Source organism: Eschrichtius robustus, chromosome 16 (genome assembly GCF_028021215.1).
Source record: "Eschrichtius robustus isolate mEscRob2 chromosome 16, mEscRob2.pri, whole genome shotgun sequence".
NCBI lineage: Eukaryota > Metazoa > Chordata > Mammalia > Artiodactyla > Eschrichtiidae > Eschrichtius > Eschrichtius robustus.
Genome location: NC_090839.1, coordinates 13,588,768 through 13,604,443, shown reverse-complemented (window position 1 = coordinate 13,604,443; position 15,676 = coordinate 13,588,768). Strand labels below are relative to the sequence as shown.

At 47.5% G+C, this 15,676-nt stretch overlaps 1 protein-coding gene across 4 annotated transcripts in view; it reads right to left on the bottom strand.

Moving 5' to 3' along the window:
• Nucleotides 1-15,676, bottom strand: part of SULF2 (sulfatase 2) — a 143,028-nt gene that overhangs the window by 47,180 nt on the left and 80,172 nt on the right. For all 4 annotated transcript variants that reach the window (XM_068524425.1, XM_068524426.1, XM_068524424.1 and 1 more), the window contains exon 4: nt 3,952-4,103. In XM_068524425.1, the coding sequence (XP_068380526.1) occupies nt 3,952-4,103 (152 nt within the window). The remainder of the gene's footprint in view (nt 1-3,951; nt 4,104-15,676) is intronic.

The window sequence follows — 15,676 nt, the reverse complement described above, 5'->3', positions numbered from 1 at the left end:
AATACAGGTGCCATCACTTCACAGTTTATAACACACCTCCACCCGCTAGACCACAAACTCCATGAGGACGGTACCTGGGTCTGTTTTTGTTCACCCTTGGATACCCAGCACCTGGCACATAGTAGGCTCTTAATAAATACTTGTTGAGGGAATAAATGACTAATGTAATCAACTCCCACTAGTTCACTCACTTGATATGGTTGTTGTGAAATTAGATATATTGTACATAAAACACCCAGCATAGTGCCTGGACCATAGTAGGTGCTCAGTAAATAGAAATGCGCATTATTAAGATGCTAGGATGTGCCCATTTTCCAGATTTGGGAATTGAGGCTCTTAGGAATAGGTAGCATATCCAACAGCACATAATATGTTCAGAGTCGGGCTTTGAACCCCCAGTCCACTGCACAGCCCCTGGAGGGCAATGGGCAGCAGAACAATACAATGGGCTGCAAATCCATGGGTCAGGCCTGGCCCTCAGGTGACCTTGATTCATGCCGGATTTTAGAAATGTCTGAATTAGCTGCCAATACTTAAAAATCAGACTTCACAGGAAAAAAATACACAAATTTGTGGCTTCTGTTGAAAAATCAGAAAACCTGGCCATCTCGGGCCCACAATGCTACGTGGGACGGACAGGCCTGATCTGAGAGTTTGCTGCCCCGTTTTAGACAGCTAAGTCCTCCACAGTCCCCACCACTCTGTACTGTCTCACCTACTCCCAGCCTGCTCTCCTGTTTGCATGACTGCCTGTTCCCTGGTGACTTCTGCCTAGGAGCCTTGTGTGGCTTTTTAGAGGCAACTAGAGAGCGAGGCCCCAAGGAATCGTCATCAGAGAGCCCTGGTTACGACAGTAAGTCAGGCCCAGGGCTAGTGGCAGCGGGAATGGGGAAGAGAAAGAGGTGGATTTGACAGACCGGAGAAATAATGTATCTGCTGTGGCGGGATGCCGGAGCTGATTCTGAAGATTTAGTTGGGGCAGGAATATTTGTTAGTCTCCAGATTTTTTTTTTTAATGGTAAGTTTGGATGAACCATCAGTGTTAGTCTCTCCTCCTCCTTATCATCATCATCACCATCATCATCATTACTTAAGCCGGGGGTCAGGAGACTACCGCCCACTGGCCAGGTCAGGCCCCCTGCCTGTTTTTGTAAATAAAGTTTTATTGAAACACAGCCATGCTTATCTGTTTACATATCATCTATGGCTGCTTTTGCACTGCAAGGGCAGACTTGAGCAGTTGCAATAGAGACTATGGCTTGTAAAGTCTAAAATATTTAGTATTTGGCCCTTTACAGAGCAAGTTTGGTGTCCTGATCTGAACTAATATGTTCTGAATATTTACTATATATGCAATGGTCTCCTCTCATGCTCTACATGTATTAACTCATGTGATCTTCAAAAACATTTGTGGAAAAACCACAATGAAATACCACTATACCCCCAGCCAAATGGCTATAATAAAAAAGACAATACCTGTGTTGAGGAATGTGAAGCAACTGGAACGCTTAAACATTTCTGGCTGGGAGTGTAAAGTGGTTCAACCATGTTAACACATCCTATATCCCAGCAATTCTACTCCCAGGTGTATAACCCAGAGAAGTGGGTTCATATGTCTACCAAAAGCCGTGTGTAAGGATGCTCACGGCAGCTTAGTTCATAACAGACCCAACCAGAGATAACCAAAATGTCCATCAGTCGTTGAATAGATGAATATCTGTCATCTATTTATACAAGAGAATACTACGTAGCAATGAAAAGGACACATGGCTGATACACACGACCATGTGGATGAATCTCACAGACGTGACGTTGAGTGAAACAAGCCAGATATAAAGAGCACATGTGATATGATCCCATTTATGTGAAGTTCTTGAACAGGCAAAACCAATCCATGGTGATAAAAGTCAAAATAGAGGTGGTGGCAGTTTTGGCTGGAAAGGCATTGGAGGGAACCTGCTGGGGGTTGGAAATGCTCCACAGCTTGACCTGGGCGGCACTTACACAGATGCACAGATGTGTGAAAATTCCCTGAAAATTCACTTAGGATCTATGCTCCTTACCTTATCTCAGTTCAACAAATCAGAACTAGAAAAAGTATGTCCTAGGGAACAAATAGATTAAGGTATAATCACACAATGGAATGCTATATAACAAGAATGAAGGATCTACACTCACACGTAACAACATGGGAATTTCAACAGAGTGTTAAGCAACAAAAGCTGGATACAGAATTAGTCTACAATGCTGGAAGTCTGAGTAATGGGTGTCCTTTTGGGAGGGGTGGTTGCTGGGAGCTACATGGGGGGAACTTCTTGACCTACGTGAGCGCTGGTTACATGTGTCTGCTCAGTTTTTGAAGATTCATTGAACTGTACACTCTATATGCACACTTTCTGTAAGAAAGTTCTGCTTTGGCAAAATGTTATAAAATAATACCCTCATATCACCTGGCACGTGTTAGAATGGTGAGCATCAAGAAGACAAGAGATAACAAGTGTTGGTGAGGACGTGGAGAAAAGGGAAACTTTGTGCACTGTTGGTAGGATGTAAATTGATGCAGCTACTACAGAAAACAGCATGGAGGTTCCTCAAAACATTAAAAATAGAGCTACCCTATGATCTAGGGATTCCACTTCTGGGTACTTATTCAAAGGAAATGAAAACTGGATCTTGCAGGGAGAGCTGCACTCTCATGTTTATTGCAGCATTAGTCTCAGAAGCCCGGATATGTAAACAGCCTAAGTGTCCTCAACGATGAATGGATAAAGAAGATGTGGTGTATATACACACCACACACCGCCCCCCCCCCCCCACCACACACACAACGGAACATTATTCCGTCCTGAGAAAGAAGGAAATCCTGCCATTTGCATCAACATGGACATACTTTGAGGACATTATGCTAAGTGACGTAAGTCAGAGAAAGACAAATACTGTGTGATATCACTTGTATATGGAATCCAAAAGAGCTGAACTCATAAAAACAGAAAGTAGAATGGGTGTTACCAGGGGCGGGGGGTGGGAGAAGTGGGGAGATGTTGTTTAAGGGGACAAACTTAACAACTAGTAAATAAGTAAGTCCTGGAGGTCTAATGCACAGCATAGTGATTCTAGGCAACAGTATTGTATTATAAACATCAGACTTGCTAAGAGAGACTAGGTCTTAATCATTCTCACCACAAAAAGGAAAAGATTATGCAACGTGATAAAGGTTTAGCTAACATGACAACGGCAATAACACTGCGTTATACACATGTATCGAACCAGCATGTTGTACGTGTTAAACTTACACAATGTTATATGTCAAATATACCTCAATTGAAAAAACCCAACACTCTTACATTGCCATTTGCAGCAACAGAGATAAACCTAGCATTACACTTAGTGAAGTAAGTCAGAGAGAGACAAATCTGATGTGATATCACTTATATGTGGAATCTAAAAATAAAACAAATGAATCTAATACAAAACAGAAACAGACTCACAGACACAGAAAAACAAACTTATGGTTACCAAGGGGAACGGGATGGGGGGATGGGGGAGGGATAAATGAGGAGCACGGGGATTAACAAACACTACACATAAAACAGATAAGCAACGAGGATTTACCGCATAGCACAGGGAATTATATGCAATACCTTGAAATAACCTATAATGGAAAGTAATCTGGAAAAATATAACTGAATCACTTTGCTGTACCCCTGAAACTAACACAATATTGTAAATCAACTATACTTCAATTTAAAAAAATGAAAAATAAAACAATACTCTTAGAAACAGAGACTATCGTTTGAGAAATGAGAAGACGGAAGCAGAGGATGTAAGTAAGCTGCTCAAGGTCACACATGTAAGTAAGTGTCGCCATCTGAGCCCAGGTAGTCGGGCTCCCGCGTCGTGACCCTCAGGGCCGAGCCCCACCGCCTCTCCCAGCCAGGAAGGGGCACTCACCTTGGAGTAGTCAAAGCCGTGCTTCTCCTTCACTCCGTTCCGACACAGTGTGTAGTTATAAAAGCGGGAGTTTTTAAGGAGGCCGACCCACTCCTTCCAGCCAGGCGGTACGTAGGAGCCGTTGTATTCATTAAGGTACTTCCCAAAGAAAGCTGGAGGGGGAGAAGGACCAGGAGGCCACATGAGCACACAGAGAGCAAAAGCCTTCTCTGTCCGTCACCCGACAGCGATTTCTAAACCATGGCAGGCCCAGAGCCCGGCGACAGCACTGCCCTCTGAGCCACGGAGCCCTTTGGCAGGCAAGTGCAGCCTATGACCCCCCTTCTCAAATGTTTTCATGTGCAGAAAATAAAATATATAAGATTACAGAGAAAATCAATTATTTTGAAATACAGTTATCAAAATATTAGGAGAATTTGCCATATAGTAACGTGTCCTTAAAAAAAACGAAGATTAAACGCAAGACCTTGCAAGGAATGATCATTTCAAAGTAGTGATGAGTGAGAATATTTGATTTCACGACACCTACAGCAACTGCAACGGAATACTGAAACATCGGCGATTTCTACGATGACAACGGTATAGATTCTGCCGATGCACCGTGGTTAGGGGCCTACATTCAGAACTGAAGCAAATGCCAAGTGTCAGCTGTAGGTCAGTGAAAGCCAGAGCATCAATTTTTCCCACTCAAGTTTATGGACCCCCTTGGATTCTATCTACTACATGGTGTCTAGAAGGGCTAACATTTAACAAAATGGACCAAGGGCTTCCCTGGTGGCGCAGTGGTTGAGAATCTGCCTGCCAATGCAGGGGACACAGGTTCGAGCCCTGGTCTGGGAAGATCCCACATGCCGCGGAGCAACTAGGCCCGTGAGCCACAAAAACTGAGCCTGCGCGTCTGGAGCCTGCGCTCCGCAACAACAGAGGCCGAGATAGTGAGAGGCCTGCGCACCGCGATGAAGAGTGGCCCCCACTTGCCGCAACTAGAGGAAGCCCTCGCACAGAAACGAAGACCCAACACAACCAAATAAATAAATAAATAAATAAATAAGAATTAAAGGGCTAATAATTAAAAAAAAAAAAAAAAAAGGACCAAGACCGATTGTTGGTGGGGGCATGGGGCATCTGGAGCTCGCACACGCTGCCGGTGGACGTGCAGACCGATCCAGGCACGGTGGAAAACTGTTCGGCAGCGTCTGCTAAACTTGACCATAGTCACACCTTCTGACCCAGCATCCTGGGTATTTACTCAGCAGAAATGCATTCCTAGGTTCACCAAAAGTCACAGGCAGGACAGGCTCATAGCAGCACTATTCACAATAGCAAATAACTAGAAACAAAACAGATGTCCACCCACACAAGAATGGAGAAATACACCGCATGTCTGTATACCCGAATATGACATAGAAATAAGAAGGAAAGGACTAGTGCCACGTTCACTAACACGAACGCATCACAACAACCAAACAGTGTTAAGAGAAATAAAGGAGATATAAAAGTATCACTGTATGATCCCATTTACATGAAGTTCAAAAACAGGCAAAAGGAATCTATGGTTTTGAGAAGAAAAGCCGTGGTTATTGCTGGACGTGGGGGAAAGGGGGATGGAAGGGGCACGGGACTTCTCGGGTGATAATGGTCTTGTTCCATTTCTTGCTGGAACACGGGTGGTTCCGTTGGTGAAACTCCACGGAGCTGGGCATTTAGAGCAGCGAAAGTGCACGTCTCTGCAGGCGTGCTTCACACCACCAGCAAAGCTTACTTAAAAAAAGAATCACCCTAAATCATCTGGACGGGGATACACCCCCGAACTTTCTGTGGGTGGTGAGGTAACACAAGATCTTTGCGATACTTTTTTGTTCTTTTTCTTCTCCTCAATGAGCAAGTGTGATTTTTAATAATTATAACCTCTAAAGCCATTTTTTAGCAATGGAAAAATCTGTGAGAGTTTTTCTAGAGACAGAGGCGCTAGGCCAGCCCTCTCTTCCAGATGAGGACACTGGGGCTCCGAGACACTCAGAGAACCACTGCCGAGAGAGCGGGGCTATGGAAGGGATTGGAAGAGATCCCGCAAGCAGAGTGCTTAGCGCCATTCCTGGCAAAAAGTGAGGGTCTAGTGGGTGTCAATTCAGAGCCCAAGGTGAGAAGAGACAGACAGGGGAGGTGAACATGCATAGAGGAAGGAGGAGTGGGCCAGGGTTGCTATGACGCCAGCAGAGGTAAGATGGGCCCTTCCACTTAGAACCTCCTAGAAAGCATGAAGGGCTGCTTGAGACCTGTTGGTCCAGAGAAGAGAGGCTTGGGCCAGGAGAGGCGGCCATGGAGCCGGAGCCCTCTGTGGGGTTTTCCTGGAGACCTGGCAGATGGCTGGCACTGCCCAGGGGTGGGAAGACCCCTCAGACCCCAAGCAGCCAGATTCCAGAATCCCCCAGGCTCTAGGCAAAGGCAAGCATTTCCATGAAATCCTCCCCTGGCACACAGGACCAGGAAGTGAGTGCTCCTGACGGAGGAGCTGATGAACTGCTTCCTAGAAGGATGTGGGCATGAGGAGGAGGTGAAAATAGGAAGGGAAGACCCCCAGCAGCCTCGGGGGAAGGCCCAGGGTGGAGCAACCCTTCACGTGGTAGGACGGTGCAAAAATAAATGGAAAGGAGCCCTGGGCAGCAGGGGAGCTGGGAAACCGGCTGCCCCGGCTCTGAGTCCTGGGTAACATCCAATATGTACAGAGTGAAACATAGTCAGGTGATGGGTGCCCAGTTCAACAGCAACTGCATGTCCTGGCTGGGTGCTGGGGCATCAAGGATGGAGATGCCGGCTGGAGGTAAGAGGCAGCATAAAGGCATCAGGTAAGCTGAAGGCTTGAGCATCTTTCTCTAGAACGTGGCACAGACACTTGCTCCATCCGCCCCCGTAAAGCAGTGGCTCTCAGCCAGACGCAGTTTTGCCCCTTAGACACTTGGCAGTGTCTGCAGACATTTTAGGTTTGTCACACCTTGGGGAAGAGGATGCATCTAGCGGGCAGAGGCCCGGGAGAATGTTAAGCATTTGACAGCGCTCAGGACAGCCTCCACTACAGAGAATCATCCGGCATGAAACGTCAATACCCTGGAGTTGAGAAAAACCCTGATTTAAGTAACTCCACCTGGCCCTCAGCGTCTCCTTCCCATCAGTAAAAGAACCACACTGTGAGAGCTGAGAAGGCCCCTGGAGACCAAGCACAGTCCAGGAAACAAGATCTACCAAACCTCAATAACCTTACTCCCCACTTCTGATGCTTCTTTCCATAGGTAGGGAGCTCTACTCTGATAACACGCCTAGCCTCTTCCCTTCTCTCCTGTTCTGCCTTGGGGAAGACTGACACAGCAGGGGTAGCAAACCTTTCCTGTAAAGGCCCAGAGAGTAAATATTTTAGGCTTCATAGGCCAGACAGCCTCTATTGCAACTATTCAACTCTGCTGTTGCGGGAAACAGTCACAGACAATCCATAGACAAATGGGTGTGGCTGTGTTTCAATAAAACTTTATTTATAAAGGCAGATGGAGGGCCGGATCTGGCTCGTGGGCTGCAGTTTGCTGACCCTTAGCATATGTGTCTGGTGAGTTTGGTGGGACAAATTGGACACACGTAACCCAATCCTTCCGTTGCCTTCCTGTGGGGAGTGATCTACCCTCAGGCACTGCTAGTTCAAGGGGGCTTGGCTCAGTGAGAAGTCTGTCTGACTCTGGAGTTTAGCATCAGGAAGCCCAAATGCCCTCAGAAGGAAGCCAGATCCTCAAACTTGGCCTTTATCAGATTCCTCAAAGTACTATTTTGGCTTCCATCTGCTGACTCCTTAATTTTATTTCTCATTTGGTTCAAAACTTCAACAAGGAAGAAGGTGATCTTAATAAGCATCCCCTCAAAGCTCCCCAACATTTTCTCATGATAAATAATATTGGTGGTGGTGTAAACGTTTTCTTTTGAAACAACTTAAGTAAAAAGGTAAAACAATCGAGAGAAAAATATTAATAATAGAATCAGTGTCCCAGGCATGTAAAGATCAATATATCCATTTAACAACTATTTATTAAACACCTAAGGTATGCCAGGAGCTGTTCTAGTCACTGGAAACACAGCAGTAAAGAAGACCCTCAGGATCCCTGACTTCATGGGGCTCACATTCTAGGGAGGAGGACTGTGACAAATAAAGATGGTGGTGTTGGTGACAACAGTGATGAAGAAAATGAAGGATGATGATGCAACAAAGTGGCCAGAGATGGACCACGGGAGGTACCACTGGGCTGGGTAGTCAGGGTTGAGGAACGATGAGAATGAGTCAGAGGGAATATGGGAATATAAGGAAAACTTCTCCAGGCTGAAAGAACAGCAAGTGCAAAGGTCCTGAGGCAGGAACAAGCTTGGGGGCACACATCCCCTGAAATATTACATGCCAGATTTTTCATTTTGTGTGCATTTTCCTGGAAACACAGCTTTTGACATATTTTGAAGGGAAGACAGGACCACAAGTCATTTCAGAAGCACAGAACTTCACTCTCTTGGTTTGCAGAAGAGTGAACGAAAGCCCAGAGAAGGAGGCTCACTGAATTCCCCACTGGGGGAACAAGGTTCCCTCCCAGGTCTCTCCAGTCCCCAGCTCATGATCCTACTGGTTTGTCCCTGAAGATCTGGGCTAAGGTCTTTCTGATGAATGTGCAACTTGAAATGCTAAAGGCCTAATTCTTGGCCCTGCTGGTGGGATAGATATTTCCTGGGGGTGGGAGGTGGGGTGACTTTGGAAGCCCACCCCTGCCTATTATTGTCCAATGCCATGGGTGTCAACACATCCGGAGCTGCTTCCTCTGCTAGAATCTTTTCTTTCACATCTCCCTCCTCTTTCTAACCCCCAATACTTCAAAACTCCAGAGTTTATTATTCAGCCTCCACAAGGCCCTAAAAAACAGGGCTTCAGTCAAAGGCTTTTAGTGCCAAATTAGATTTTGCTCTCATTTGATTAGATTTCACCAAGGCAGTTTTTAAAATGGTTACTCTGGCACCAGTTGTGGTGGGAGAAGCAAATTAGCATGGGCCCTGGGGCACTGGGACTGGGAGATACAGGCAGGAGAATGAGCTGGAATTAAAATCAAGATTAAAAATACAGCCCATGTCATGGTTGGAGCCTGGAGTCGCTGAGCCTTCGCTGCTGGGATGGTATAAAGGAAGAGCAAATTGGGGGCTGCTGCGGGGGTGTAAAAACTTGGCAGGCAGATTAAGAGGAATTAAATGCCAGGCCAGGAAAGACCACTGACAATGTGCTGGCTGATGGCTGCCCCTAGGATGCAGGGCTGGCATCAACTGAAGGACAGAGCACTTACTGGCTCCTGTGTACCAGGCACTGGGTAGAAATTTACACCTGGCAACAGAGACTTTTGTTTTGCCTGCCTGGTCCTGACTATGATTCTTTGGGTACCACCGCTTCCTTATGTAAGTATGCATGGCTGCTCTTAACTCCTGACTCCAGGGCTGCATGCGTAATCTCAGCCTGACCAATCAGAGCTCTACATTCCTCTGGCTACTGCCATTGGTTCAGGGATAGGCATGTGACCCAAGCTGGGCCAATGAGAGTCAGCCCTGGGATTTTAGGGAGCTACTAGGAAGAAGTTTTTCTTTCATGGGGCTTGAAGCTGGTGGGATATAAGTTTGAAACTGCTGGCAGCCATCTTGCCACCAAGAAGGGGGGAGTCTGTTTGAAGGTGAAGCAACATGGAAGAAAGCAGCAGAGGTGAGTGATGGAGACATGGAGAGAGAGAGAGGTGGAAAGAGAGAGAAATATGCTGGTTTGAGTCCCTGTGTCCACTCTTACCTGAAGCCACTTTTAATGCTAGCATTTTCAGTTACAGTGTTTCCCAATTTTAGGGGACATTGGACAATGGGGACATTTTTAGTTGTCACAACCAGCATCAAGTGGGTAGAAGCAAGGGATGCTGGTAAGCATCCTATAATGCACAGGATGGCTCCCCAGGAAAAAGAATTATCTGGCCCAAGACGTCAGTAGTGCCAAGGGTGAGAAACCCTGAGTTATGTAAACCAATAAATCCCACCACTCCACTTATGTTGTTATTTCGTTTGCTTAATTCACTTTGGGTTGAGGTCTTTCACCTGTAATTAAAAGACCCAAGGAGAAGACAGTGAGATGCTCAGTGTAGAGCAGGGTTTTGGCAAACCAGATCTGGCCCGCCACCTGCTTTTGTAAATAGTTTCACTGGAACACAGCCACGCCCACTTGTTTACGTGCCTTTATGGCTGCTTGCACACTACAATGGCAGAGTTGGGTAGCTGCAACAGAGACCATGTGGCTGCAAGTCCCAAATATTTACTATCTGGCCCTTTGCAGGAAAAGTTTTCTCACCCTGGGTGTAGAGCAAAATCCCCTGCATGGGGTGAAGGATCCCTCTGGGATCTGAAACACGGCTGTGGTGACCTGGAGTGGTGATGCCAGTGCAGCAGAAGTAGACTCTGAACTGGGCCAGGGTGGTGTGGGCTCCAGAGTGCAAAGGAGTGACACAACAAGGGGGATGGCCATGACAACAGAACAGGAGCCGCCAGTTACAGGCTGTCCTCGCCCGTGCACGGTCCTGATATGCACAAATGTCAGTTTCTACACTTTGGTTGAATAATACCAGTCTCCCACAGCATGGTTCAAATTTGGCTATGGCAGCATACTAACTGTAGTTGCATGAAGTACAAATTTCACTACTAGCTCCTCTGTCCACAAATCACAGATGCTCTGTCCACAATTTACACAGATGTGTAAATAACAGATGCTCATCACGATCAGTCACATCACCTCTTGCGAGGTCTATCAGTGACTGGTCACTGCCCACCTGTTGTTCAGTTCACGTGCAGACAGCAACGCAAGTAGTTGTGTTGCCTCCCTGTCTCCCAGTGATAAACCTACAAGACATTTTACAAAAGTGAATTATCAAAAGGAGACAGCTGGCCACCAGAGGCGAAAGTGCAGCAAAGAAATGAAAAGTTTGAATGCTGAAGTTGAAACTTGAGTTGAATGTTAATGGAGTCATAGAGGAGGTGGAGCTGACCGTGGGAATGTTGACACTCACTGGTTGGGAAACTCTAGACAAGTGGCTGAACGAACTTAGCCAAAGGCGAACTTAATCATCGATGTAAATGAGGAAAAGTGGTTGTGATGACAAGGAGGAAGATATCCCAGGGGAAGGGATGTTAAAGGGACTCTTGGAGGTATTTTGCAACACTGAAAGCTGTGCGACCTTCAGTAGGTTGTTTAATCTCTCCATGCCTCAGTTTCTCCATTTATAAAATGGGGATAACAACAGTATCTCCCTCCTGGGGTGGTCGTGAGAACTAATATATGCATATTGCTTAGAAATGGCACATGACAAGTGCCCACTAAGTGTTATAGTTTCATTAGCACCAATGCATCCCCCTTTTTGGCCAACTTCTTGCTCCGTTAATACCATGTCTAATGGAAGCCCTGCAGAGACAGATGTCAGAATCCAGCCTCTCCCCCTCCCCACACAGAGGGGATTCTCATCCCCCAAGTCCTGCCCTATCGCCCTCTCCTGGTCCTGCAGGCCAGGGCAGGCAGCTCTTGTCGGAAAGCTGAGTGCCTTCTTCCCCTCCTGACTGCTGCTTTCTTCATTTGTCTGAGTTTAAGTGCTGCTGGGGAACCATTCAGAGTCTGATGGGAGAACCAGGCCCTTCTGTTATCTCTCCTAGCCCTGATTCTAACTGAAATTGCCTTGTAATGATTGCATTTGTGGTCTGTAAAAACTGTGTCTTGCGGCGACCGGAGACTGATATTAGCTGGCAGTAAACCTGGCACAGGAGGGCAGACGGAGCCATCACTTTGGATATGGGGGAGACGGAGGGTTTCGGCAGCTGGAGTAAAACAGGCATCCCGGGTCATTGTCTGTGCTGGACAGCGGGATCGGGCCAGGGTTGGGGGCACTATTGTTTTGCACCTCCAGGCAGTAATTCCCTTTAGTCTGGGTGGTGACTGTATCACATGGGAGGTGGTACAGGAGAGCAGCCAGGCGTGCCAAACCGTCTGGTCTGCTACCTCCTAACACTCACCCCAGGCAAGTGACTTCACCCCTCTGTGCCTCAGGGGACAAGGATGATAGTACGCCACTGCCTGCTGTCACGTGGAGTGGAGGACCCAACATGTGCACGGAACAGAAAGGTGTACCTGGCACATCCCAAGTACCTGGCAAGTGGCGGTGAGAGGCACTGACAGCACCTCCACCTTTGGGACCCTCCCCTCCCCCCCCACTGTGGGACATCTGGATGCAACTGTCAACAGGGCTGTTTCGAGGACACTGGCGTCTCTGAGCACACATTCAGCCCACACCATCTTCACCCACGTCCTACATTAGAGAGAATCGATAAATAACTGAGTCAAAATATTCCGGAATGGACTGGTTGATCATGCTACATTTCACTATTTATATCCAAATATAAACATTTCATTAAATATCTACTCATTTTGAATGGGTAGCTTCCCCCGTAATTTGGAGCCAATATACCAATATATACACACATGCATGAATACTCACGTGTGCGCATGTGCGCGCACACACACACACACACACACACACACACACTCCCTCTCTCTCCCTATCTCTCTCTCTCTTTCAGGTGACCCCTGAAAAGCCATAGCCACTACACCCCTGGTTCCTCTTAAATACAAAGGTCCCAAGTGTCCATCAAGGTGTCCTTCCCCACCCAAGGGGCAGGTATATGTCTGAACTTGGCCAATCAGACTCTGCCCTGGGACTTTGAATCTTGAGCTAGGAGACTCAAAAGTGGAAGAAAGGGTTGGATTTCTGGAACACCCCCCATGAGACAGTTACTCAAAAGCTTCAATCTGAATCCTCAGATCCAGTGTGTGGGAATCCAAATGAAAGAGGCAAGGCCATCAGGATGATGTAGTCCCCAAAGAGAAACGTGTCTTGCTCCTCCATCCTCATTTCTTTGCGTACAGAGGAAATGGCCTCCACCTGGACTTGGTGCCTCCCCTTTTGTCCCCATAACCCAGACCCCACCCCCAAATGGCCAGAAGGACCCTTCTGAACCCAACACCCTTCTTGTCATTCCCCTTCAGTGACTCCCCGCCTGTCCTGCTACCTCTGCCCACATCTCCCATCACTCACCTCTCTGCTCACTGTTCTGGCCACTCCCAGCCTCTTGTTCCTTAAAACGTTCCAAACTCACTGCCATCTCAGGGCATTTGTACCTGCTCTTCCCTCGGCCTCAGACACTTGCCTTCTCCCTTCTCACATGGACTGGCTCCTTCTCACTGTGACGTCTCAGATTAGATGTCACCTCTTCTGAGAAGGTGTCTCTGATCACCTTGCCTAAGGCCACCCAGCCCTCTCACCAGGCTATTTATCTTCTCCATAGCACTCAGCACTCTCTGAAATTATCCTGTAGGTGTGTTTGTTTTCCTGTTTATCATCATTTCCCCAAGGATGTTGGGTCCACAAGGCAGGGGCCTTTTCTGGGTGCTGTAGCCCCAGCCCAGTACCTGGCTAAGAGTGGGCACACACTGATAGCTGCTGACAGGGTGCCTGGGTCGATGGACTTTAGGAAGGCACACAGGTAGGACAGTGCAAGACTGCCCCTGTCCAGTGTCTTAAGCCTCACACCCTCCCTGGGAGGGCAGGAGGGCTGGAGAAGCGGCAGCCAAATGTTTTATTAGAAGGGATTTCTATCACAACATCTGCAGGAGGGAATGCTACACGTTGGAAAAAGGCTACAGGGAGGTGGTGGAGATGTCAGTCCGAAGCCTGTCTGTGTGCAAAGCACAGGGAACACGTATCAGACCAACTGGGGCGATCTGCAACCCCAGCGGACACTGGCGATGTCTGGAGTCTTTTCTGTTTGTCACAACTAGGGAAGGGGGAGAATGCTACTGGCATCTAGTGGGTAGAGGCCAGGGATGCTGCTAAACACCGTCCAGGGCACGGGACAGCCCCACAGCAAAGAATGATCTGACTTCAAAGCATCAGTGGTGCCGAGGTCAAGAAACTCTGTGCTGGGTATACAGTTTCAAAAGTTACGTGGGTCTCTGGTGATGGAGACGGGGGTGTGGTGTGGCTTTGAGGAACTTGGGTTCCAGAATCTGGAGGGCCAGGGTTTGAGCCCTGCCTCCTTGGGCAGATGAGTGTTCCTCTCTGAGCCTCAGTGACTTCATCTATAAAATGGGGCCACAGCAAATGAGATCATGTCTGTCAAAGAGTAAGAACTCCAAAAAAAGGAACTGTGAGTTCCCAAAATATAGCCCGCTTTCCTTTACGGGGGCAGGGGGGGTGTGTGTGTGATGAGAACTCAGGTCTCTGGAGAAATGAAAATGGTTGTTAGAAACCAGATTCGAGGGCATCTTGGAAAATGACAAGGCTCCTTGGAGACTCCAGTAATGAGCTCAGGGAAGGATGTTTACACTGCACAAAGAAACCGGCTGAGCATGACACACATCTATTAGCAGAGATGGGTCAGAGCGCGGAGCCGAGCCAATGACAATAAACAATGTTTGCCAAAGCGATTCGGAAAGGTCAGTGAAAAATGAAGTAGAACGCTGGAAAAGTCCATCTTTCCCAGGATAAACCACCCCGTTTCACAGGCAAGGAGTTTGGGAAAACACAAAGGGGTCTTCGCCCTCCACGACCTCTTCCAAATTCCAGTTGGCCCGTGCCTCTTTCACACATTTTGCCATTTTTAAATTAAATATTTATTGAACATCTACTATATACCAGGTACTGTTCTATGTCTTAGGGGTGAAATGGTGAACAAGACAGACAAACTTTCCAGTTCCATATTGTTTCACGTTTATCCATCTCCCAGTGAGATGATAACATTTGGCCATTTTTATGGATCGTTTGGATGGTTAACAAAACTTAATCTTTTCCTTCAGATCAATTCATTTGATGCCAAACAGGCATTTCAAACTGGACTTTTGATTGGTTCCCCTAAAGTTGCTTCTCTCCCCACAGTCTGGTAAATGCCAGCTGCTCAGGCCACACACCCCAAAGGGGTCTTCAGTTGCCCTCTCCCCCTCATTGATATATATATTGATGATACACCACAGTAGTTCCATGTTCAGAACAGACTCAGGACTGAGCACCTCCTACATCTCATTGGGACCAGCGTGGTCCAAGCCCCTGCCTTCTCTCGCCTGGACCTTGCTGGGGCCTCCTCCCTGGTCCTGATGCTTCCCTGCCCCAACCTCTAAGCTCCAGCCTCCCATCCAACCTCCACAGTCACCAGAAGGATTCTGTTAAGTCACAGATCAAGCCCAAATTCAAACCCTTCAACGGCTACGTGTCACACTTGAACTAAGATCCAGAGTCCTTGTCGTGTCCCACAAGATCCCACGTGATCTGTCTCCTGCTCCCTCCTGGACCTCGTCTCCCCGCTTTGCCCATTCTGTTCCCGCCACAGTGGCCTCCTTCTGTCCTCCCAGCCCCTGAGGCTCGTTTCTGCCTCAGGGCCTTTGCCCCTGCTGTTCCCGCTGAAGGAAGCATCTTCCTCAGACACCTGCATGGACCACTTCCTCACCTTTCCCAGGTATTTGCTCAAATGTTACCTTATTGGGTTACATCCCTAAGCATCCTATTAAAATGGCCTCTCCCCGCCCCTGGCTCTCCCTCTTGGGACTTTGTTTCTCCACAATATTTAGCACCACCTGACAAATTTGTCTTGTGGCTTT